Consider the following 26,306-nt stretch of genomic DNA (forward strand, 5'->3'; position numbering starts at 1 on the left):
CTCCACCATCTGTCCAGGCACCCATGAAAGACCGACCAGGTAAGCTGGGGTTTCTCTGCTCCCGATACCCCCTGGTTCCTGCCAGTCTTCCCCACCTGGCCCCTGAGTGCCTCCACCCCCTCGCCCTGCCCATCAGTTCAGACCCTCTTCCCACTTACACATCATCTACTGGCCACTCCTCACATCAACCCACCTGGCATGCAGCTGCACTGGCTCCTTCTCCAAACACTGAGCTGAACTTGAGGCTCTCCTATACTTGGGTGGCCCCAGTCTCCTGGGCAAAGCCCCTGCCTCTCAGAACCTCTTGCTCACCTCCTCTAGCCTCCATTGTCTACACGGGTCCACACTCCTTCAAGTCCCCGCTGCAGCTGTATCACCTGCCCTCCCTCTGAAGGAAGCAAGTGTCCCTCCAAGCCTCACACCTGTTGCACCCACAGCATGACCTTCCCACCCATCCTCACCCCGCCAGCACTTCCTTCCTCTCTAGTCAAGGCTTGCTCTTTCATGAGACCTCATGCTGAAGGATGACCATGAGCAGCAACCCTCCACCTGCACATTAGGGGTCCCTACAGAGGTCTCTATGGTAGAATGGATGCTCTGCCTGCTAAGACTAGAGCCTCCCAAGGGATGGACCAGACTGTGTGCTGCGTTTGTAGCCCCAGCATGGAACACAATGTTAAAGGTTTTTGAAGGCCTTCCAAAGCACTTGCTGGGAAAACAGATGGCTGGGTGGAGTGTGGCTGCCTTTGAAGAGTCTGTGGTGCCAACAATTGAGGAGGTAACCTCTCCTTCACCCACCCACTGTGTAAAGAAGGTTTCCCTCTATCTCCACTCAACAAACTGGGTGCAGACCTGGCTTCATAACCCCCTTCTTGGCATCCTCAATGGATAACTCTCTCATAGTTCCTACAAGTTCTTGAGGCACATGGTAAGCTATTTTTTAACTAAGGTCTGATCCCAATTTCTCCAAGTAGTTCCATCATTATGAGGACAGGGGCTGATTCTCCCTTCAATATAACTGTCACTTGGAATAAGTCTTCCATGTACCAAGAATCTTGAAAGTATGGTCATGAGCAGTCCCATCACTGAGCAAACCTGTGCATGCAAACATCACGGCAGGCAGAATCCAGAATCAAACTTTCTCCCATTCACTGCATCTGCTCTCAGGGTCACAGGCTGTGGCCCCAAGCCAGCTGCCTCCTTGTCTCAGGAGATAAGGGTGCCACACCTGCCTCCAGAGCTCCCCTCCTAGAGAAATCTGAACCCACCAATGACAGGATCCTCTTGTGGACTCACCATGTTCATGACAGTGAGGATGAACCTCTGCGCAGCCTCTGCCCCGTGGTACTGCACCATGTCGGCATCAGCCACCACCAGGGTCTCCACCGTGTGCTCATTGGTGAGCCTGATGGCATTCCTCCGCTCCCTCCAGTCCCGCGATGGCTTGTCCTTCCTGGGCTTCTTTTCTAGAAAATGACAGAGACGTTTGAGCAGTTCTCGGCTTATTGATTTATGAAATCATACCATAAAAGACCCCCAAGAGAATGATCAGCCTCACGTGGCCTTGATGAACCCCAAGCCTGCAGATCTCCTTGGCTACCTGGGGTGGCCTGAGTTCCCAGCCACTGGTGGTACCAGATGGGAGCCAGAGAAGTAGACTGAGGGGTCAGCCATCAAATGAAACTCTACCTTGTTTATCCTCACAGCCAAGGAGGTACCTGGGGCTGATCATCAGAAAATAGAAACCCATTCCTAACAGAACATGGAGAGCCACACACAGCAGGCAGGGAGAGAAGCCTGAATCCAGCACTGAGGGATGTGGGAGCTCTTGAGGGTGACAGCACAGACATGCAAGACAGGTACCCCCACTTCCCTATGACATCTGCAACCAAGGAAATCGGCTAGGTTGAGACCAGGATACTCCCCTGTGAGATGAGCATCCCAGCAACTGCGCTGAGTGTTAAGAACATCAACAGATACAGAAGCAATAGAGAAGCGGAGTCAGATCATAACACACACCCAGGCTGATAGCTTGCTCTTTCCTCAAAACAAGGAAGGGTAATTAGTGATGTGTGGGATTCCTCTCCTGACTTGTTTAGGTAAACTGTTCCTCCATAAGATCTTACTTAGACAAACATCTATTTTCACTCACAGAGCCTAACTCTGAGGGCTGCCGAGTAGGATGAGGTCTCTGTGTACACCAGCAATGACTGACAGACCCAACAGGTGCATAGGAGTCCAGATGTGGAAGGCAATTTGATACTTATTAGCAGTGGCTTACACGGAAGGGCCCGCTACACTCTTGACGCAGTAAAACACTGCATGTGTGGCGAGTCTGCATAAAGGTGACCTATCACCATTCCAGGAGCAAAAGTAAACAGCCTGAACATGCTGGATCTCTGGGTTGCGTTTTGTAAACAGCAATGCTGCTCAAGGTGTTGTGCAATCTTGAGAACCTGGGAAGCCATCAAAATCCCCAAGTGTAGAGAAAGCTGCCAATGTTAAGAAGGATTCAACCTTGAAAATCTGGTCTAGGGCGACCCCGCAATGTAGAGAGACACAGCTATAAATCCTTACACACAGCTGGGTCCCAAATTTGCACAAACACAATATGAACAAGTACTTTTGGGGAAACGAGTAAGTAAATGAGCAAGCAAAATCTAAAACGTTAACAGTGAGTGATATGTGCTATTCCTTTTCCTTTTGTCCTCAGCACTTTCCAAATCTATACAACAAGTAGTGATTTAATTATCCACTTATTAAAAAAAATCTGAGTTTGTAAAAAATACAGAAGCCACTTTTCAACTCTAAATGATAAAAACAGAAGGCATCTGGAAGCAAACTATGTCACCAGACTCACCATGAACTTGTAAAGTGTCACACAAGGACACCTCCTCACCCCATAGACTGCTCTACTTCCAGCCAGCCTGCTGAGCCTCTCAGGGGAACAAGAGGGGACAAAGAGTGAGGTCTTGGATGGCATCACCTTGGCAACATATGGACAGACTGAATGAGGCTCCGAACTGAAATTCTGTGGACTCACACCCACATTCACCAACACTAGAAAGGCAGAGCAAGGATGACACCTACTTTCTGGTCTCCCACACTTGCCAAGCCCAAGACACGTAGGTACAACCAACCTGTCTGACTTGGAATTTGTATAGAGTCACTCTATTTCACTTTAAAACAGCAGAGTTGAGGGACAACCTTTCCCAAGGAGGAGCTTTGTTGGATCCTGCATGCCAACCTTCACCCAGGTGAACAGCTCGCCGGTGGCCTCAGCTTCTCTTAATTTCTACTTAGAATTAATTCATCTCCGGACATTGCCAACTGGTGTCCTCACCTGCAGAGGTTCCCACTGGCTGTGCACACTTTCTTTTACACTTTGCCATAGTTCAGAAAGAGCTGCACTTTAGTGGGTCCAAACAGGTGCATTAAAACACCACTCTAAGAGTCTGAACGTATGAGACTGGAGAGTCTAGGGTATGACCTGCCACCATGTGACAAGGGGAGCAGGTGCAGCCTGGATGTTTCACAGCATAATCCCACACTGGGCATCAGTCTGCCAAGTCTACCCTCTAGAACTAATAGAAACACCTGCCCCTCTCTCTCCATGACGGATCTGACAGAACTATGTAACATGATGTTATATGTTAGACACGGTGGTAGAGCCTGTATACCCAGCTACTTGGGAGCCTTGAGACAAGAGGACTGCTTTGACTCAGGAATTCAGGACCATCCTGAGCAACATAGTAAGAGTCTGTCTCTAAACAAAACCTGATGCATGAAAAGCTGAGAGTGAACGCGGACCCCGGGTTACCAAGAAGCAAGTGAAACACACTGATCAGGGCCCTGTGCTTTGAAAGGGTTTTCTGCTGTGGATGATTGATTGATAAATAAAATGCTGATTGGCCAGTAGCCAGGCAGGAAGTATAGGCGGGACAAAGAGGGAGAATTCTGGGAAGTGGAAGGCTGAGGCAAGGAGACGCTGTCAGCTGCCGCCAAGAGTAGCAAGATGTAAGTTACCGGTAAGCCAAGAGCCATGTGGCAAGGTATAGATTAATAGAAATGGGCTGAGTTTAAGTGTAAGAGCTAGACAGTGGTAGCCCTGAGCTAATGGCCGAGCAGTTTAATTAAGATGAGCTCCTGAGTGATTATTTTATAAGCGGTTGTGGGGTCTGTGGTACTGGGCAGGACTGGAGAAAACTCCAGCTACAGTTTTCCCTCTGGATGTCTCCTTTGTTCCTCCTTTTGTTAAAGCCCCTGGAGCATCCTCCGTGGGACATTCTGAACAAAGCCAAGAAAGGAAATGAATTAGAAGGAACAAATGAAGCTTCTTGCTTCACGGTAGCCCCACATTTTAGGGCAGGCCAGGCCTCATCACAAAACAAGGGGCAGAAACAACCCTGAGGTTGTTCTTGCTTGGGGGTTTGTTTTTGTTTTTGTTTTCTGTTTCAGTTTTTCCATTTTTATTTGTTTTTTTGGCAATTTTTTCTAATCACTTCATAATATTGTCTACATATTTGCATGGTATAATAATTTGGTACTTGTATAAAATACGCAATGATTAAATCAAAGCAATTTAACATGTCCATCTCCTCCAACACTTATTTCCATCTGCAGGAAGCCTTTGGACCCTTCTTCTCTAGTGACTTTTTGAAATAAATCATAAATTGCTACAGACCGTAGTCACCTTACTGTGTGACAGATTACCAGAACCAGGCTATGGGCCTGCTGCATCATGCTTGTGACCCCAGTACTTGAAGTACCCCAGGAGGTTGAAGCAGGAGAGTCACAAGTTCAAGACCAGCCTGGGCTCCATAGTAAGATCCTGTCTCAAAAAAGCAAACAAGAACAGAACTTTGGAACCAGTCCCTCCCACCAAACTGCACACGAGTGCTGATTATCCAACCCATCCCCCTTCTCTGTTTCTTTGTTCTAGTGGTTCTCAACCTTCCTAATGCTGTGATCTCATGCTGTGGTAACCCCCAATCATAAACCATAAAGTTATTATGTTGTGGCGATTCCCCCAACCCTAAAATTACTTTGTTGCTACTTCATAACTATAATTTTGCTATGGTTACAAAACATAACATAGATATCTGATATGTAGGCTATCTGATATGCAACCCCTGTGAAAGGGTCATTCTACCCCCAAGGGGGTCACGACCCACAGGTTGAGAAGCACTCCTCTATTCGGTCTGCAAACCCTGGATTTGGGGACTGGAGATAGGACATTGCGGATTTGAACAGTCTTCCCATGCAGGTGTCCCTCTTGGGGGTGGGGATGTGTGGAAGCACTTGAGAGGGGACCTGCCTTCCCTCCACCCACATCGCCTCCCCCCCTCCCCCGTCCACCTGTGCTCCATGGCTGCTACTGCATTGAGGAGAGAGACTCACCACATGTTTATCTTAAAATTCCTAAAGCGTACAAATATACCCTGATAGACAGATCACAGATACCAACGTGCTCATCAGCACCTTCAAGGCAGAGGAAATTCAAGTCTCAGGATCACACAGTGCTGGGTTCCCCACCACTAGAGAGATCAAGGGCAGGTAGCAGGCCTATGACTGGATGTGGGGGGAAGTCCCCAAGTTCTGCTACCAACTACCAACCAGGACACATCCTGGCCAGGTTGGACCCTGGCTCTCCCCTCTCCCCCCACCCCCACCCCCAGATACCAGGAGTCATTTCTAAAGTCAAGCCTACAGCTTCCTTTGTCAGCCCATTACTGAACTGGTAATCACCTGGAGATCTTAAATAACCACGTCTACTCTTTTATTTTACATTTATTCTCCCTTGACTCTAATTTGAAATATTTACGTGAAGACATGCTAGGTCTTTGGGGATAAGACATGGAAGAAAAGAAAGCTCGGAAGCCGCGAAGGGTAGTCTATAGGTTAGATCTGTATACTATTTAGAAAACTATTTGTTCCACAGTTTGGGGCCTGTCTAAAGCACAGACACAGACGGGGGACTGGGCGGGGACTGGGGAGGTGGTACAAGTGCTCTGGTGGAAGCGCTTGCCACAAGCATGAGTTTGAACCCCCAAACCACACAGAAGCTAGGCATGGCGCCATGCATGCCTGTAACCAGTCTGGAGGTGGGACAGGCTAGCTACCAGCCTCGTTCCAGTGACTGAGCCTGTCCCAAGGCAGAAGGGGGAGAGTAAAAGATCAGAACTCCTTGTGACCCCCTCTGGCCTCTGCACACACACACACAGGCACATGCATGTACACACACACCACACAATGCATATTTACCACATTCATACATAGAAACACACACATTAAAAATACGTAATGGGGGCCAGGTGGTGGTGGTGGCGGTGGCGGTGGTGGCGGCTGCCGCCTTTTAATCCCAGAGGCAGAGGCAGGTGGAGCTCTGTGAGTTCCGACCCAGCCTGGTCTACAGAGCCAGTTTCAAAAAAGCCAGGGCTGTTACACAGAGAAACCCTGTCTCAAAAAACCAAAACAAGACAAAACAAAATACAAATGGTTAGACAGTTACTAATTTTGTTCTTGGCAAATAAAAAATTCTCAATTATTAATTAACCAATCCAATAGAATAGATACTCTTTTTCATTTAAAAAAAAAAAAAAAGTATCAGGATATGGGTATGGCTTAATGGTAGAAGATTAGTGTAGCATGCTTGAAGCCCTGAGTTTTATTTTATCTCTAGCTCAAAAAAAAAAAAGTAGTAACAGTATTTAAGCAATCTCTGGGGAGGGGGAATAGGTAAAATACTGGACATGAAATCCATCCCTGAATTCCTCCATCTCCTGCTGTGCAAGATCCTAGTGTCTTAAGGCCACTTCCAGGAATGGTCTCAATGTGCTCTTTGTGCCCAGGCACAGGAAGAACATGTCTTTCCCCATCACAGAAGCAAATTAGAAAAACAGAGTGGAGGAAATGGAGGAAGATACCCAAGGGCACTGAGCAACCTTGAGGGGACAGACACTTCAGGCCACAGTGGCACAGACTGGTGGCACTAATGGGAGACACTGACAGTGGAGTAAGGCAGGACACATGCCCTCCTTGGTGTCAGCCTCTCCATATTAGCACTCCAAGGCCAGAAGCAGGAATGTGTCCTCACTGTGGCTCATGGGACAGGGGACCACAGGAAGCCTGAGCATCAAATCAGACCTTGTCTCAACCCCACAGACATTGGGTTCCTCCAGCTTATCTGTAAGCAAGGTAGGAGATTCCAGGAGACCCCTCACACCAGTGTGGTGAGTTATAAAGAATCCGCCTGGGTTAAGGGGAAGGCCATCTGTCCCTTATTCTCAACTTGCAGTTCTGAGACGGAGACTGTGTGATTATGGCAAACACGCTCCAACAGATGAACAGCTGCATGAACGACAGAGGGACGGAGAGAGAAGACCCTGAGAGACCTCTTTGCACACAAGAGTTAAGAAGACTTACTGCATCCCATGCCATGATCAGGATCCTCCCCCATGCCTTTCCTGCTATCACGGACGGATGCCTTCTGAAGTCATAAGCCCAGATAAATCCTACTCAGAGCCTCCTCCTGGTGCCTCAAAGGGACCACAGGTGATATGCATGGTGCTCCCCAACCCCCTCCCACTGTGCTCCACTCTGATGCTGGGGCAAAACACTGCCAGAGACCCAAATGAACGTCAGCCTGTATTCTGAGTCACCATCTAACAGAACGCACTCAGGGAGTTGTCAATAATGGAGATGGCCTAACACAGGCCAGAGTCCTTGACAATCCAGTATTCTCAAATCCCAGATGCCAGGGCCATGCTCTGCATCAAAGTCAGGTTAGGGCCTGGGTCAGATGGGACCAGCAGCGGGTGCTTAGGTATGGTATCAAAACCCAAACACACATAGCTTACATACTCGATGATCTCAAAAAAAAAAAAAAAAAAAAAAAAAAAAAAAAAAAAAAAATTGTCAGTTCAAAAGAAAAAGAGAAAGAAATGCTTCTTTAAAGAATAAAATACAAGGCAAAGAGCCTGTTTATAGAAAACTACCTTTTTGACTTGAAATAATGATCCCATGTGTGCAGCTGAGCTCCCAGCCAGGTAAAGCCCCTGGCAGCTGTATAAATCCAACATCCTTGAAAAATAATGCCCTCCTATTTTTTGTTTCTTACAAGGAGGGAAACGTTTTTTTTTGCTTTCCAAGTATGAATTCTTTAAATAACTTCCTTCAAGGCCAAGTCATTTTTATAAAAGCCATCTTTTTTTTCATGTAAATTCCTTAAAAAAGAAAGGTGGAAAATAGTTGCTATTTTTTTTTTCTTCTCTGTGTGGTTAAGATTCCAAATGAGGAGCTGATACCCTTGAAACTCAAAATCATCTCTGCACTAGGCAGTTGTTGTGACCCATGTCTATACTGCCAAGGGGGTAGAGCCAGGGTAGGAGAGCTGGCCTGGCCTTAGAGCATCTTTCCAGCCATGCTCAGAGCCACAAGACACCAAGCTGGCAGAAACCACTGCCTACAAATAAAATCAGAAGATATCCAGTTCATGGATATGTATCAAGGACCCAAAAGTGGGGAGCATTGCCACAGTGTTGGTGACCATCAGGAAGGAATAGACACTAACCAAATAAACAGGAAATACAATTTAAAATTATAACCAGGACAAGTGCGAGGAAGCAGTAGCAGCAGACAGTGCTATGAGATAATCTGAGAGAGGAAGAAAAGTAACCACAATTTAAATTAAGGTCACGTTAGTCAGCTTTGCATTGCTACAATGAAATGCCAGGGACGAGTAACATTATACAGAGAAAAGGTTTATTTAGTTCACAGTTCCAGGAAGTTCAAAAGGGTTGGAACTTGTATCAGTTCTGTTCTAGTGAGGGTGGCAGATGGTGCCACAGGACACTTCCTGATGGGACTACCTGTGTGTGGATTGGACAGCGGAAAGACAAAGAACAGATCCGGAGTTTGACAATGCCTTTTTGAGACATATACCCAAATGACATGAAGACCTCCCACTAGGCCGCGTCTCCCAAGAGTGCCACCCTGTGGACCTACCATTCAATTACAATGAATTCTTTCAACCACTCAAATGAACAGGTCACAGGAGAGTCAAACAAGGAGGCTTCCCGGGGTCACGACATGGGTCAAAACCAAGGGGTCCGGAGAGTTCACAGGTGGGGACCATAGAAATGCCGGCTGCAAGTCTAGTATGGGGACGCTCTAGTAAAGAGTAGGGTGTCCCTCTAGGTGACCTGGTCATGTCTCCTCTTGGGAGGGTTGATTGAATGAGGCAGGTCAGGTTGGGGACCTGGCTAAGGGACCCAGAAAGGTAGGGTCACCCAAATGTATTTTTCCTTCCAAGAATGCCGCTCTCCAGTGAAGGCCTCAGAATCTCCATGGACTCAGCAGGGTCTGTCCACCTTTCTGAGTCTATTAGCATGGCATCAGTCTAACAGCATGACTATTCCTTTTCATTTTCTTGTCTTTCTCTTTCAGATGCTGGCCAAAATCTAAGGAGGCTTTTAAACTCCTCATCCTTTATTCTAAAGCTCCTTTTCCTGCCATGAGTTGACCTTCATGCTAACTTAAATCAAGTGGAATGATGACCTCTCTCCCCAACACACACACACACACACACACACACCATGTCTCTTCTCCACTCTCCTGTAGGGCAATTGCAAGATTTGCAGCTTGACCAACATAGAAATTTTCTTCTAAACTCTAATAGATTGTCCTCAAGCATCCATTTGAGCCAGTTCTTTTTCCATTATTAAGATTAAGAACCCAGAGAGAGGCCCTCTAGTCCTCCAGTACTATATAGTGCTTAATTAGGACTCCCCAAGATTTCTGGTAGGATTTTTTCCTCTGCCTTTTAACTTTTTAATCAACAGAGAAAATGTACCAGTTCTGACCCCCTGAGACCACATCAGCATCGGTGTGTACACAGATCTTGTATTTGTTACTTTGCCATGACCAAGGCAACTTATAAAGGCTCCTTTAGGACTCCAGTTCCGGAGGGCTAGAGTCCACAAGAACAGGGAAGTGTGGATGTTGGCAACAGCCATGGTAGCTGGAGCAACGGGCTGAGAGTTTACACCTTGAACCACAGGCATAGAGCAGAGAGCAAATGGAAAGTGGTGGACCCAGTGTTACTCTCGAAGTCCTCCCCACAGTGACACACTTCCTCCAGCAAGGCCACACTTCCTAAGTCTCCCCAAACAGTACCATCAACCGGGGACCAAGTGTTCAAATTCCAGAGACTATGGGGGACATTCTCATGTAAACCATCACGGACTTCAAGAAGAGAAAGGGGCATGGCATATTCCAGAAACAGTAGGCCAAGAACTGGAGAGTGCCTGAGCAACAGGCAGGAATAAACAGGGAAGGTCAACAGGAATGTGTCAAGTGTTTTTCCTCTTTACCCCATGAGCGAGATGCTACCTAGGGCTTATGTGTTGACTGGGTCGCCCTGGCTGCTATGGGTAACAGGTTCCTATGGGAAGGGACGACATCTGGGCAAGAAGGAACCTGAGGAGGAAGGACACGAGCAGACTCAGTTGGTGACATTCACAGCACTAGGACTGACGGGGTGAACACGGGAGGGCCACAAAGTGGGGCTCCTGGATTGCGGATCCACAGTTACCTCATGAGTCATGGAACCAGTTACTGAATTAGGCACTCCAGCAATAAAGAAAAGCCCGGTGCTGGGTAGGGGTGGGGGTGTTAAGGTAGAGTTCAGAGATTTTGAAGCTGGCTGATGCCTGTGTAGACTCCCGAGTTCACGAGAGAAACCATGCCCCAATGCCAATCCTTCAGGGACCGCAAAACCACGTGACCGCACGGGAGAGCCGGGGAGGCCAGGGTAGAAGACTTGAACTGAGCGGTCGCTGCAGGGGAAACAGGAAGAGAGGGTGAGGGGGTGTGCTGCCCGGTGTCTCCAAAGCGGAAGGTGGCCACAGAGGGGGCGCTGCAGTAGACAGAAGGGGAGAGCCCCTAGGGTCTCCAAGGGAGCCAGGCCGCAGGTCAGAGAAGTCAATCACCTATTTCAGAGGTGAGGAAATGGGGAGACGTCTGCATCGAGACTAGAGTGGACTGAGGAGTTCCTGGGGACGGATTGCTGCGGAAAAACAGTCCATGAAGGATTTACCCTCGCTCGGTTTCTGTTTCTGCTGCTCTCCCCTCTAGCGGCATTTGCAGACTGCAGCCACACAGACGTCTAAGCAAGGAGAGCCCGGCTTCTCCTTATCACCTTCCTACCCAGCAAAGAAAGCCACGGTTGTTCAGTGAGCACCCGTCAGACCCAGACCCTACACAGCTGGGTGCTCTGAGCACCCACCGCTGAAGATGCTGGGAACATGAACCTAGGAACTGGAACAGAGATTTGGAGAACGCTGCCTTCCCCGTGATGGGGCATGAGGACAGAACCTCCATTATACCCCAAAAGAACGAGCAACAGCAAAAAATTATTAATTAGCAAATAAAAGAAATGAAGACACGTAGGAAATGCCTAGATCTGACCAGCACAGAAGACCCCCAAATTAAGGAAAAATGTGGAATGTTCTGGTTAATTGCACAGCCATCATTGTTTTTCATCTACACCTTGAAAAAAATATAAAATGTACTTGTAAATGAAACTCTTGTCATCTGACTAGGTCTGCCACAAAGTATCACAGGATGGGGGTGGGGTGGGGCTAAAACCACAGAAATGTACTTTGTGGAAGCTGGGTCTATGGGATGAAGGTGTTTCTGGGGCTGGGTTCCTCTGAGGGTTATGAAGAAAATGTCCACTCTGGGTCTCTCTCCTTGGCTCACAGAAGGTTATCTTCTATTCCTATGCCTGTGTCTTTACATGTTGTACATGTCCAAATTCATTCTTTTAATCATGCCACCCTACCCCTCCCTCTCCATGTAAAAGTGTGTGTGTGTGTGTGTGTGTGTGTGTGTGTGTGTGTGTGTGTGTGTGTCCGTGTCCCTATGTGAGTTTGGCTGTGCCCATGCTACAGTTTGAATGTGGAGGACAGAGGACACTTTAAAATGCCGGTCCCCACCTTTCCTCCAAGATGAGATCTCTTGCTCACTGCTGCATATATCAGGCTAGCTGGCCCACGAGCTGCCAGGGCTTTTCCAGCTTCTGCCTCCATGTTTCTAGGAGTTCTGGTTCACAGGCACATGCTACTGTGTTGGCTTTTCACGGGTTCTGGGGACCTGAGCTCAAGTCCTCCTGTGTGGCAAGCTCTTTCCATGGGGTTATCTCCCCAGCACCTCAAATTCTCTTTATTTATGAGGATGCCATTCATAGGGAACCAAGGCTTATTACTATCAGGTCCTCTCTTCCTTCTTTCTAGAAAGACCCGAACAACTGCAAAAACAGGTACATCCTGAGGTCCTGGGGGTTACAGTGGTCAACATATAACTATGTAAGGTGGGGGGTAGGAGGCGGGTTTAGCCCGTGGCAGATAGCCACTCTCTTTGGACAGGACAGGTCACCGCAGTATGTACAGCCACCCAGCCAGGACAGCGTGCAGAGTCGCCATGGGACAACCACCTCAGAGCCATGCCCCGATGTATCTGGCAGTTTGAAAACCCAAACAAAACACACCGGTGTTCAGAATTACCCTGGCCCTTCCGCCACCTTTCCAGTGCAGTCCTTGGCTGCAAGATCAACTCAGGCTACCTGGGCCTGACAGCTTTATCTCCAAAGTTGATGGAAGAGGGGTGGGGGGCAAATAGAACATTCCACCAACACACAGCTTGGGGGAAGAAATTAATTAACGAGCTCACGTTTCAACCAGAGCAAGACAAGACAAACAGAGACCTGCAGAGCAATCCGCCCTTCTCCGCACCTGGAATCCCCCGTGGAGACCCTGGGCATTGTTTCTTTTAACAGAAGGCTTTTCATCTTCCACAAGGAAGCACAAAAGTCTTCAGACGGCTAAAGAATTCCTTCACCTTGGAAGGGGCCAGCGAGTGACCCAAATTCTCCAACTTCATTGCTTCCACCCCAAATCCAACTAAAATTGGAGGCTCTGCCCTCCCCCAGCTCCTCAGGCCTGGCCACACCCTGTGAGGGCTCTCCGTCTCTCCCCAGGCTGCCAAGGTTTGGAGGACTGGATCAGCCCTTCTCCTCTTTCCACCCCCTACACAGATGGGGCCACACAGTAGGTGTTAGTCCTTGTTTTAGAGTGAGTAAGGGAATGAAGTAAACGGATAAACAGAAGAACGGCACACTTCACTGTTCCCAGAGCTGAGGAAAGAACAACACAGCTGTAGCCTATGGGCCTCTCCGCTGTTCGGGGTTCTTCCAGATGCGTCAAACACCCACAATCTTTCCACAGCGGTGTATACTCACGGAAAGCCTGTGGGGTCTCCAGGTGTCCCTAAGATGCGGGAGAACACTTGAATGATTGGCCAGCTAGCACAGGGAGGGGACAAGAGGCCAGGTTATTCTTTTTGGGACCTAGCCCAAGTCACCAGAATGTGATTCATTCCTAAAGAAATCTTTCCCAAATGCAAGGACCCTGGGAGTCAAGGGTCCTTCGTAGCCACAAGCTTTGGCCCTTCGGGCCCCATGGTGACCCTGGACCATTTGGGCTCCAACTCACAACCTTTTGAGGCACGCAGTGGATAACCAAGAAGTTACCAATGGGTCCTTCAGAGCCAGGGCCGTTATTTCCCACACACCCATCTCCCTGAGCAAGCAGCCTTGAGTGACACCAGAGTAAACAAACAAGACTGGCCAGGGGAGGGGAAAACCCATGTCCGGCCAGCCACTCAACCTCATGAGAACATCTCACGCTCAGATGTGAGGGTACCCTGTAAAACCCAACTAGGGGACCAGCGCCCCCACACCAATCTTCTTGAAATCAAGCACTTTGCCCCTTGCCCAGAGCCCTGGGATGTGTTGTGGGTGCCTCTGGAAAGTCCTTCCCCCAGCAGGGAATCACTTGACTGACTTGCGCACACCACTCCAAAGCTAGTTTCTCAAGAGGCCTTGGCCAGGATTTTTTCATGTAAACCACTACAGTACACTGTTTTCTTTGTTGGAGTTCTCACCATACAGGAAGACAGACCAATGAGCAAAGGTTCCCTTGCTAGACCCAGCCCCCAGGGCCTTACAACTTGTTCACTACTTAAAATATAAGTGAACCAAAGAGGAGATGACACCGTACTGGGGTTTTATAGTACTGTGTTAATGCTTCTCTGGTTGCATCCCCTCTTAATCAGATCTGTGAACGTTTGCCCATGCTCTTAACTTTCTCAGTGTCTCTTCTGAGTCTTTATCTTTCAGTTGAGGGCTTTAATGCCTTTATATTTACTATAAAATTCGTTTGACCTCCCACCATGCTTTAGTTCTCTTTATATATTCTCACATTAGCTAGATTTCATTTTAGCATCTCTAGTAACTGACCAGGTAATTTTACTAGGGGATGATCTTTATCATGTGAGGAGGCACGTGTTCCCCTATCTGCTTCTGACAGTTGATATCAGGAAAAGGTAGAATTTGGGCTTGCCCTTTTGTACAAAGAAGAACCCAGAATCTTGTCTTCTCCCAAATCCCCCCTTTACTTTTGCTTGTAAAGAGTTTCTAACACTGGGCTATAGTTTATGATTAAAGTGCTACACTTTACATCTTAGGCCACACCCACTTAGTTGAGATGATGTGGTCTTATGTATAGTCAGGTGTCCCTCCCACGTGCTGTGAGTCTAGGCATTTGCCATCACTTCCACTGACCTTTAATTCTATCATAGCTTCATTAAGATGAAATTCACATACCATGCATGCAATCTGCATAAGGATCTGAGTCGATGGGTTTTGGTATGTTCGCAGGGCTATGGAGCCACCATACTTTGAACAGTTTATTCCCTAATAATTGCCACCCACTCCTTATTTTCCTCTATCTTCCTCTACTGTAACCGCCACAGATAATTAATATCCTTTCAGGCTGAATGCTTTTTTTCTGATTCTAGGCATTTCTCATAAGTACCTCTGCCTGGCTTCTTTTACTCATAGAATGATTTCAAAATTTATCTGTGATTGGTGAAGCACATATCTGTGTGTGGTTCTTTCTATGGCCAAGTAAGACTCCACAAATGTGCTCATTTGAGTTACCAATTACATGTAGATAGACATTTGGGTTGTTTCTTTTATTTCCCCCTGTGAACAATACCACTCAGGACACTGATGTGCAAGTTTTCATAACAGATGTTTTCAGGTCTCCTGGATATAAATCAGAAGTGGAATAACTGTGTCATATTAAACCATTTTAAAACTTTTAAGCAACTTCCAAACTTACTCTAAAATGTCCCAGCAGCAGCATGTGAAGGTTTTAATTCCTCTAAACCCATCAACACTCATTGCTGCCCTTCTTTTCCTAATTATAATCTAGCTGATAGCTGAGCGGTTGTGAAGGGTGTCTCTGGGTGATTTGGGTTAAATTTCCCTGGTGACCATCGGTGCTCAGCACCCTACATTGACTGACCACCTGTATTATCTTCTTTGTAGAATCATTTGAGTTCTTTGCTTGTGTGTGCGTGCTTGTGTGCATGTGCGTGTGTGGGTGTGGGTGTGTGTGGGTGTGTATGTGAGTGTGTGTGTGTGTGTGAGTGCGTGTTTGTGTGCATGTGTGTTTGTGTGAGTGTGTGTGTGTGTGGGTGTACACATGCAGGACAAAATGCAGACCCGGCACTTGGAGGACAAGCTTGTGCCACAATGCTCAGCTTTTAAAGAATTAATACATAGGTTCTGGGTGTGGAACTCAGACCCCTCAGCTTTCGAGACGAGTCTAGAGCTGACTGGGTCATCTCCCAGCCTCTTCTCTGCTGGTTTTTAAGAACCGAGTTGTCTTTTTATTACTGAGCAACAGGGATTCTTCAGACATCCTATGTGTACATTCCTTATCAAATACCTAGAGGTCTTTGGCTATCTGTGAGTTACAGTCACTTATAATAAAGATGTATTATGTGTATATGTTTAGCTTGAATGAGCTTATGTGCACCACATGCATACAGGAGCTGACAGGGGTCAGAAGAGGGCGTCTTAGCTCAAATGTGACCCCCTTCTTCCACTGTCCATAGAGGGTGTGGCTAAGTGGGGGTACTAGGGGTTGAGAAGCATACTATGAACACCTGTGGGCAAAGGCCCCTCCAGAAGTCTGACCCAAAGAGAAAGACAGATTGACATGATTATCTATGCCAACTAAGAAGTGGTTTTACCTCATCTTGACAAGACAATGTCTCCTTGCTTCGGGGACCACACCCCATATAGCTACCTATAACCAACCTCAGCTATGTTGTCACTAGGTTATAGAAACAGAAGAAAGGACTATACCTGATGAATATATTAACAGGTCCTAGGATGTACATGGGACATGTGTACATGTACATTCTGGGACCTAAAGAGGACCAATCAGCTCCTTTTAGGAAGTCTGGTGTGACCGTCCGACAGGTACCAAAAAATGCAGAAGCCGCAACTGCCAAGTTCCATGTATTTGTCCATTTCCTGTGACCATAACAAAATACCCCAAAGCTGGGTACCTTAGGAAGAAAATAGGTCTAGAGGTTTCAGGGCAGGGCACTAGTGCTGGCTCTCCTCTGGCAAGGTGTTCACTGACTATGGAGTCAGTATGGCTGAAACCCACGCAAAGAGTAACAGATCACACTGCATGAAACACAAAGCCAGAGCAAGGCCAGAGTGCCATGAGAATTCCTCCTAATGACCTGGTCACCACTAGGTCCCACCTCCTAAAGGTTCACCACCAACACTGACACACAGGAAACCCTTGGGGGATATGAACCCAGAGAATAAAGCACCCTGAACTGTAGTAGGGCTATCTTTGCTGCCCCCGGGCAGATCTACCTGAGAACGAAGCCAGCGCAGAGGGAACAGGCAGAGATGGTGAGAGAACAAGGCTGCTGTATTTACACCACTGTAAGCCCTGGGTCCAGTCGTGCTTAGAGCTCCCTAACAGGTTTTTCTCATTAGAGTCTTAGCTGCCTATGCCTCTCTTCAAAAAGCTCCTTCATCCTTATCCAGCTACAGTAGGAACCCTGATTTTACACACGGCATCAGCTGAACACGTGAGAAAGCAAAATCAGGGAAGGGGTGTCATGTGGGTGGCACAGGGCCAGGTGTGTGGATGGCATCCCCATGTGCACAGAGAGCAGCATGCAGTGGGAGCATCCCCCTGGGGCCCTCTGCGCACAGGGCTGCAGCGCCAGCCGTGGAAGGAAGCCGTCAATCAGCCATGCACACTTGAGACAGTCACACGTGGAAGGAGTCTCGTTCATACATAAAGGTGTCCCACTGTGTGCTCCTCACTCAGAAATCTGATTTCCAGAGTTATAATCCTGTGTGAAAAATGTAAGAATCAACCGACAAGCACACTCGGAGCAGCTGGTTCTGACGGCGCCAAAAGCTTTTCCCCTCCATGGGAGGGTTCCAGATTTCTTTTAAATGGCAAGCTCATGTACTTAATTTAAAATTTGGTCTGCTTTACAAAAATCTCACTTTATAAACAACTTTGCGGCAACATGTATTATGGAAAGCATCACAGCCCTGTAGAACACACATCCCCACCCCCACCCCCACCCAGAGACAACTCACACATACACCCCACAAAAGCCTTACAGTGGAGCCTCGTCAGGAGGTTATTATAAAGCATTTTATTTTCTCTGGCATCCAGAAATGATGTGTAGCTGTCTGGAACGTGGGCCAGCGGCTGCCTGCCATGGCCAGCTGTGAGCAAACAGTAGAAGGGACAGTTGTGAATCTCAGAAGCCCCCAGAGTGAGGCGAGTGGCCCGATGCCATCGGTCTCGAGCTGGTAGAACCCTCAGATCACCGGAAGAAAATGCGCAGGGCACGGTCCCTGGAAGCTGTTTAACACGCTGTGTTCCCACTGTGACTTGATCAGTTCCTGTCTCCTGTGCTCCCTTTTTGGGGAGTTAGTGGTGTATTAAGACTCCAAGTAACCGCTCTTTAATATGCTCCAAGCTGGATGATCTTCAAGAAGTCTCTACTGTCCACACTGGAATCAGGGAAAAAAGTCATGGGAAAGGAAAACAGAAATCCAGGCAGGGCCTCCAACTTCATTTGCTCTGGCTGCGCCTCCCAGTTACTCTCCCAACAAGGCAATCCAGAGTGTGGTTGCTAGAGAAGTCTGACCCAACCTCTGGAGAGGCCAGTCTTGGGGACATAAGGACATGCTCACTCACCTGGGTACACCCTGGGTACATGATGTCATGCTCAGCTAAGGGAAGGAAGCTGAACTAGATTCACCACCACCAATTCCCTGTTCTTATTTCCTCCTAAGTCACAGTGTCCCCAGAGACAGCAATTCTCTAGACCTAACAGTCAACAGGGCAATTTGCTTGGGGTAGCACCCTGTCTCAACACTGATGCCCTGAGAAAGGCCATGTTTTCAATTACCAGTCCCAGCTCCTACCGTGGCTGGGACCTGCACACCAACAGAACAGAACGTCTCCTCTGCCACTCTCCCCCCATGGCTCTCTAGCACTGTCGTCTGTGACATCCATCAACCCCATCTTGTAGCCTCCACAAACTCTTCAGTTTACTCATGAGTGTGTCCTTGAGCCAGGATTTAGGCTGACCCCAGGGTCCATGCCACTTCCTTGACAGCCATGGAACCTGCCCAGATGCCCGTCCGTACCTAATACCTAGTCACACTGGATTTGCCAGGTGTTGGAAGTTATAAGGACCCAGGCATGTAGACAAAATATAAAGGTAAATGTGACAGAGCCACCCCTCTCTGGAACATTTTTATATATTTATTCTGTCTGAGAGACAGGGAAATAATATACAGAATATTTAAAGAACTCAAAAATTGAACACTAAAATATCAATTCAGTCAACCAATGGGTCATTATTGAACGGACACATTGCAAGAGAAGAAGTAAAAATGAACAACAAATAAATACATGAAAATGTGCTCAAAATCTTTATACAAACCAAAACAACATTGGTATTCTATATGACTACAGTCAGAATGTCAGTATCAGTCAAACAAAAACAAACAATAAAGACAGGTGTTGTCCAGGACTCTGGAGAGAGAAAGTTCTTCACTGCTGGTAGAACTGTAAGTTAGAGCAGCCACTGCGGGTAAGGAGGTCCCTCGAAGTTTAAAACTAGAACTTCCCGACATGCAAAAGAACCAGTTGCCCCACAACAGACATCCCTGAACAACCATGTTTACTGTGGCACAATTCAACACAGCCAGGACAGGGTATGATATATGTGGCCTGGGTATGGTGCCCACCTGGCACATGAATGGATAAAGAGAATGTGGTACTTACATGCAGTGGGGCATTATTCAGCCATAAAGAACATCATGTCATTAACAGATGAAACTGGAGATAATCACATGCTAAGTAAAATAACCCAGATGAGAAGGATAAAAGATTGAATTTTTTCTCATATGTGGTTATGGGGAGAACATGAAAGGGGTTTGTTAGAAGTATGGAAGGGGAAGCAGGGAGGGAAAGGGAAGAAAATTAAGGGCTAATGTCATCAATACATTATATGCATGCAAATGTCATCATGAAACCCTTTTCTATACCCAACTGATACATGCTAATAATACCCACAGAGTTAACACTGCTCTCAACCCTGGTCACAGATCTCCCTGCAGTGGGCGGAGCTTAATGCAGAGACTTATAACTGGTCAAATTGCTGAGAATAAGTGAGTGCTGAATGCTCAGCCCCACGGTGGGTATGGCCCGGCCATTGCACTCATAACTGAGTGCATAAACAACTGAGGTTGCATAACCAAAATCAGGCCCACCAACAGTCCAGCAAGGACGAAGGCAAGGCTCACGAGGGCCCACCCCAGCTGATAAGCAGTGAATGGGTCCTGGGGAGGGAAGAGGAAGTCATTCTTCAGTGGTGGAGACACTGGTATGTTGTCCGTGCTCCAGTAAAGAAATATCCCCACACCATGCTCATGCAAACAACCTCAATTGTCTCAGTGAATCATTTTCTAAAAGGTATGGGAGGAAGAGGAGGGGTTTGCCGGGAGGAAGAGGGAGAGAAGGGGGAAGAAAAAAGGAAGAAGGGGTTCAGAGAGAATGGAACGGGGAAAAGAGAGTAATAGAGGGTGAAATGGTCAAAACACATCTTATACATATGAAATTGTCAAAAAATAAAATCTAAAAATTTGTGTGCATGTGCATATATACACACACTAGTAAAAATAAAGGGGGTGTTATGATTGCATGTGTGTGAATACACATACACACACACACTAGTAAGAATGAAGGGGGTGTTATGATTGCATGTGTGTGAATACACATACACATACACATACACATACACTAGTAAGAATGAAGGGGGTGTTATGATTGCATGTGTGTGAATACACATACACATACACATACACATACACTAGTAAGAATGAAGGGGTGTTATGATTGCATGTGTGTGAATACACATACACATACACATACACATACACTAGTAAGAATGAAGGGGGTGTTATGATTGCATGTGTGTGAATACACATACACACACACACTAGTAAGAATGAAGGGGGTGTTATGATTGCATGTGTGTGAATACACATACACATACACATACACTAGTAAGAATGAAGGGGGTGTTATGATTGCATGTGTGTGATACACATACACACACACTAGTAAGAATGAAGGGGGTGTTATGACAGCATGTGTGTGAATACACACACACACATAAGAATAAAGGGGGTGTTATGATTGCATGTGTGTGAATACACATACACACACATAAGAATAAAGGGGTGTTACCACAGGAGAAAGAAGAAAGATTGAGGGTAGATGATTCCCTAGCAAGAGACAGTGTGACCCTCAAGGACAGACAGACGCAGTGGCTAGGCTGCCTGTCCACTGCTGGAACACACATGTTTACACTGAAGGAGGCGGTTTTTCAAACTCAGAGGCAGACCGACCAGGCCCCTGACAGGGATTGATGGAGAGCTGGGCCTTGGTGTGCTTTGAGTGCTCAGCTCTGTCAGGATGATTAACTGCCTCCCAGAAAGCAAGCCCGTGGGCCATCGTGACTCAGATAACACCCTGGAGGACAGGGCAGGCCCAGAACCCTGTCGACTGTCATCCCCACAGAGAGAGAGAGAGAGAGGTGACGGGGTGAAGACTCCCTAAATGCAGTCAGAAAAGTAGCAGTTGGCCTTGGCCGTGGCAGGTCGTCAGTTTGTTTTTAGGAATAAGTTGTAGTTCGATAAACACTGATGTAGAGAACGGCCAGGAAGCCCAAGCAAGCACACCCTAAGGGGGTACTGACAGGACCCCATTTCATAAACCCTGTCTCCAAGCAGTGGCTATTTCCTCAGAGAGGAAAATCCATCCTCCAAGCATCTCTAAGCACCACCAAGGCAGATGTAGAAGAGCCCTGTGTCCCTTTACAGCAGGGTCCGGGATCCAGCCACATCCCCGCCAAAGACGACCACCAATGATGACTGGTATTTTCTGCTCCGCTGGGCAGAAACACTAAGCTTGACTGGGCTGCCCCCCCACCATGTTTCATTGTCCAGCTCTGTGCAGACCCAGTGACGGGGGTTTGATCTATGACTGACTAATGGATTGAGAAAGGTAGAGGTTCCTTCAGCCCGGAGCAGTTTCTGCAACCCCGGCCGGCTTCCAGCCAGTGAATTCTCTGTCTGGTTGTGCACAAGAAATTGCCCGTTGCTTAGGAAGAAAGCCGAGTACAATGAACCCACTGCATCTGCAGCTGGAAATCGCCCAACGAAACTGGGCAGCAGCTGTCCCGATGAGACTTTTTTTTTTTTTTTGCTGGGATTTTCCATGAGAAATTAGTGTACTGAAAAAGCTAGACTTCTTTGCAGAAGGGGGAGGGCTATGCAACCTAAAGCCATTTTTTTTTTTTAAAGTCTGTTACTCTTGCCCCTGCCTCCAGTAGACTTTCTGGCCAGAGGCCTCCTGCTGGGAGGGAAGCCCTGCTACACCCCCTTTGCGTGGTCACACACTCTCTCTCTCTGGCTCTGTCTGTTCTCTCCCTTGGAGGGAACGTGAATGCTGCTGATTCAAAACTCAGGCACTCCAGGGAGAGCTGGTAGGACTGTGGGCCACCTCCACTACTGTCTGGAACTTCATGCTAGTACTCAGGCCATACATGTACCCAGCCACCTGGACCAGGCCTCCCGAGGGACCACGACCCTCCTCCAGCCTCACAGAGGGACCAGCTGCCAGGAGCGTCTGAGCCACCTGGACAGCTCCGGCCAGCGAGCACTTTAAATAATAAACCATGCATTCTTGATCCGCCGGCAGCGCCAGGCAGATTTTCCTATTTAAGCTGGAGGCCTTCTCTGCTTGGAGTTACTAATGTGGGATGGGCGTGAATTGCTCAAGAGCCCCGAGGAGAACTGGGGGGAGACGGCACAGCGTCGTGCCCAATTCCTCTGTTTGGCAGGACGGTGTGTGGGAAAAGGGGGTCAGAGGCAGGCATTAAAAATGGCATGACGTCCCGTCCTTCTGTCCCACTCTCCGTACTTCAGCCCTTCCTTCTCCACAGAGCAAGCGCAACGTTGGAGACGGAAGCATTGTGCTTGCCCTCCAGGGGTGCCACCTGTTCTCATAGGAGCATGCCCAGCTGATAAGTGTGACAGGAAACACGGTTACTTGCTTGCACTGGTGGGAGGCATGGGGAGACACCTTTCTAGGTTGCAACAGGCTTCCTAAAGTTATCAATGCCCTAACGTCCAGAATTCATGGGACTGGCATCTTGCAGGACAGAGGCTCTGGAGATGTGAACCCTGAGACACAGGGATTCTCTGCTACGTCCTCCCAGAAGGGAAGGGACTTCAATTACAGAAGAGGACCGGCAGAGGGATGCAGCGTGAGAAACATCACAGGCTTTGGAGATGGAGGAAGCAGAGAAGGACCCTGAGCCAAGGATTGTGGTGGCCTGTAGAGCTGGATGAGGTGAGGAAATAGATCCTGTTCCCAGAGCATCCAGCAGGAACAAAGGGCTGCTGACATCCAGTGCAACTGATTTTAGACCTCTGACCTCCTAGACTGGAAGAGAAGTGTGTTGTTTTAGACGACCGAGTCTGTGGTAATTTACTATAGCAGCCGTAGGAAAGGAGTGCGTGAGGGGCTGAGCGTTGCCCTGAGCCAGGGTGCCTTGGATGCAGCCAAGACAGTGAACGGCAGACAAAGAAGTGTGACGCTTACAACACACACACAGCATCCAGACTTTCCAGAACACCAACGGAGCCTGTCAGGGTGGGACCTGCTAGAGAAGCAAACAGTATCTCACTTGGGCCTCTAAACCCAAGAGCAGTATAAAGATGACCAAAAAGGTCATTCCACGGTCAAAGTCTGCCTTTAACACACCAGGACCCCGTGACCTGAGTATCCTTGTTTGTCCCCCAATAAGCAAGAATGACCTCCTAGCCAGGCAGGGGTGGCTCACGCCTTCAATCCTAGCACTTGGGAGGCAGAGGCAGGCGGATCTCTGTGAGTTACTTTGAGGCCAGCCTGGTCTACAGAGTGATTTCCAGGACAACCAGGGCTATACAGAGAAACACTGTCTAAAAAAAAAAAAAAGAAAGAAAGAAAAGAAAAAAATGATTTCCTAATACACCAAGTGAAAGGGATCTTGGAGCACTTAACATGTGGGAGCTCGGGTGACTCTCCTAGGCAGGCATCATGTAGCAAAGGTGATTCCACAGGCAACGCAAAGCTTAAGCAGGCCAGCTTTTCTGGAAGAAGGAAAGTTACGAAGGAATCACAGCCACAGAGAGCACTATATTGAGATGGTTCCAGAAGGGACGGTACCAAACCTTCACAGACCAGACGGCCTGCATGATTCATAAACTGTTCCAGAGCACCGAAGGAAAGGCCACATTTTTATAGAGACAGTATCATGTTAATGCCCGAACGGAGAATGACATACAGACAGCATATGCACAGACAGACAGACAGACACACACACACACACTCACACTCACACACTCACACATACACACACTCACATACACAGACAAACACACACAGAGATATAAAGATCATCACATATAAATTATGGATGCAAAAATTTTAGGTAAAACTTTAGCAAGTAAAATGCACCATCAACTGAAGGAAATGATACACCAAAACCAAGTGGGATCTTCTTTTCCAGGAATTTAAGGTTGGTATAATATTAGGAAGCCATTGACATAATATACCATACTAATACATCTAAGGAGGAAAATCATATGCATGTCTACATAATGCTATGAAAGCCATTGGAAAATTCAATAGCCATGTCTAATTTTAACAATTACACGCTCACGGGCCAAGTCTGAGGTAGTTTGAGCATCACAGTAACTACATATTTGTGGACTAAAAGGAGTCAACAAGTCCACACAGATAGAAATACCTAAATCAGGGAGAAGAGAAAGAAACCCTGCTCACAGGAGAACAACTCTAAGGCTGGAGATACGCTAGGCGTGAGAGTCAGCCTTTCAAACACTTCATGATAACAGTGCGGAATGAAGAGACACGGCTAGAGAGGAAAGGCTGGTGCAGAGCCCGGTATCTACATGATCTCTAAACTCCCCCGGGCTCCTGGCTAATTGCATATGCAAAGACAATAACGATCTTAACTTGACCTGTGTTAACCTCGAAACACAAACTTTACCCAGCACTGAATGTGGCCAGGCCGCCCATGCCCACAGTGAGACCCACCCAGGAGAACACAGAATCTTCTCCGTTTTTCTTTCCCATCCAGCTGTGATGAAACACTAGACAAAAGTAAACCTACAGATGTCCTTGTGCTGGCTGGTCTTATGTCACCGTGACACAGGCCAGAGTTATCTAAAGGAGGGAAGCTCAAGTGAGAAAATGTCTCCGTATGATCCACATACACGGCATACACATATTTAAAATGAATGGCATTTTAGAAATAGATTATACTACGGAACCAGAAAAGAAAGCTGGGGAAGACACTACTAGGACCCCTAGAAAAAGGGAGACACGGATGACAGAAAAGGAAGCACAGTGTTAGCACCGCTGTACTCCATTTCTTGCAGTGAGCGTCTGAGCTGATGAAGGTGGAAAGGGGTGCTGCACACTCAAGCAGCCCAGAGAGGCTGTGTGAGGAAGGGTGGTGTACACACTTGCTTTCTGTTGCCGGGATAAATCACTCACCAACATAAACTTGGAGAAGGGAAGGATTCATTCGGCCTATCAGATTACGGGCCATCTGGAGAACCCAAGGCAGAAACCGGAGGCGGGAACTGCAGCAGAGACCATGGAGGAACGCTGCTTGCTCCCAGGCTCATTCATGTTCAGCTACCTTTCTCCGATAGCCCAGGCCAACGTGCCAATCTGATGGAGGCAGTTCTTCAGCTGAGGTTGCTCCCTTCTTAGGTGACTGGGTTTGTTTTGAGTTGACGGTTTTGAGTAGGGGGGTTGAAAGGAAAGTGGGAAAGGTGGGGGAGGGGACAAAAACATAAGCGATGGAGGGAAGTATCACTTGGTGGATTTGGGCAGTGGCACGCTAACGCTCTTTGCAACTCTATCAAAATCAGCAGCAGCCAGGAAGTAAAGGAGAAAGCATTGAGAGTGAACATGGTAAGAGAACAGCACACTTTGAGTCCAGTGACTGGAGAGTCCTGGGTGAGACTAGGTGTCTGCCATGTTCTGGGGATTAGGCAGTAACTGCGGTCAATCCTAAGCTGGCTAGGTGAGTGCTCAAAGTATGAAGGCTCCAGACATAGGAGGTGACAGTGAGGGCCTGCTCCAGGCGACAAGCATGCCAAGGAGCTAGAGAAAATTACAGAGGGCCTGAGGCTGGAGTTCAGTGGTGAGTGCTTGCAAGCATACACCGGGTCCTGGGTTCAATCCCAACACAGGGAGAAAAAAAGTATAGAAACGCCAGCTTTGTGAAACCTGTGCAGACATCTTGGCCTACTGAAACTTGTGCTTGCTGGTATTCAGAGATAGGGAGGAGAGGAAGGATGAAGAACAGGGCACCAGCTCGAGGCCATCTTAAACCAAGGACCAAGAGAGGAGTAAGGAAGCCCTGTTGTTAGGAAACACAGACTAAAACCCACAGGCTTTGATGTAAGGGAGAGAATCGGCTGCAGTTTCTAGTCAGTCCCACATAGTCATGAGAGAACTGTGAAAGGTGTTGGGGATACAGGACAAGGATTTAGGATAGTCCAGAATGAGGGCAAACAATGAACAATACTCCGCCAAGGCTCCAGGAACCAGCTTCAGACCATGGAGCAACTCGTCATCAATCCACAGTGAACAGAATCCATTCACATCTGCATACCATTGCTTCCTGTTGTGGTCTAAGCTGTCAGCCCAGGGCTAGTTCTCATGACATGTCTGCTCCCT

The 26,306-nt window shown here is 47.7% G+C and overlaps 1 protein-coding gene across 1 annotated transcript in view; it reads right to left on the minus strand.

Annotated features, from left to right (window-relative positions):
• The window catches only part of Adamts17 (ADAM metallopeptidase with thrombospondin type 1 motif 17), a 338,353-nt gene that overhangs the window by 280,432 nt on the left and 31,615 nt on the right, over positions 1-26,306 (minus strand). Inside the window, exon 4 of the mRNA XM_028872809.2 lies at positions 1,297-1,466. Coding sequence (XP_028728642.1) covers positions 1,297-1,466 — 170 coding nt within the window. The remainder of the gene's footprint in view (positions 1-1,296; positions 1,467-26,306) is intronic.

Source organism: Peromyscus leucopus, chromosome 1 (assembly GCF_004664715.2).
Source record: "Peromyscus leucopus breed LL Stock chromosome 1, UCI_PerLeu_2.1, whole genome shotgun sequence".
Classification (NCBI taxonomy): Eukaryota; Metazoa; Chordata; class Mammalia; order Rodentia; family Cricetidae; genus Peromyscus; species Peromyscus leucopus.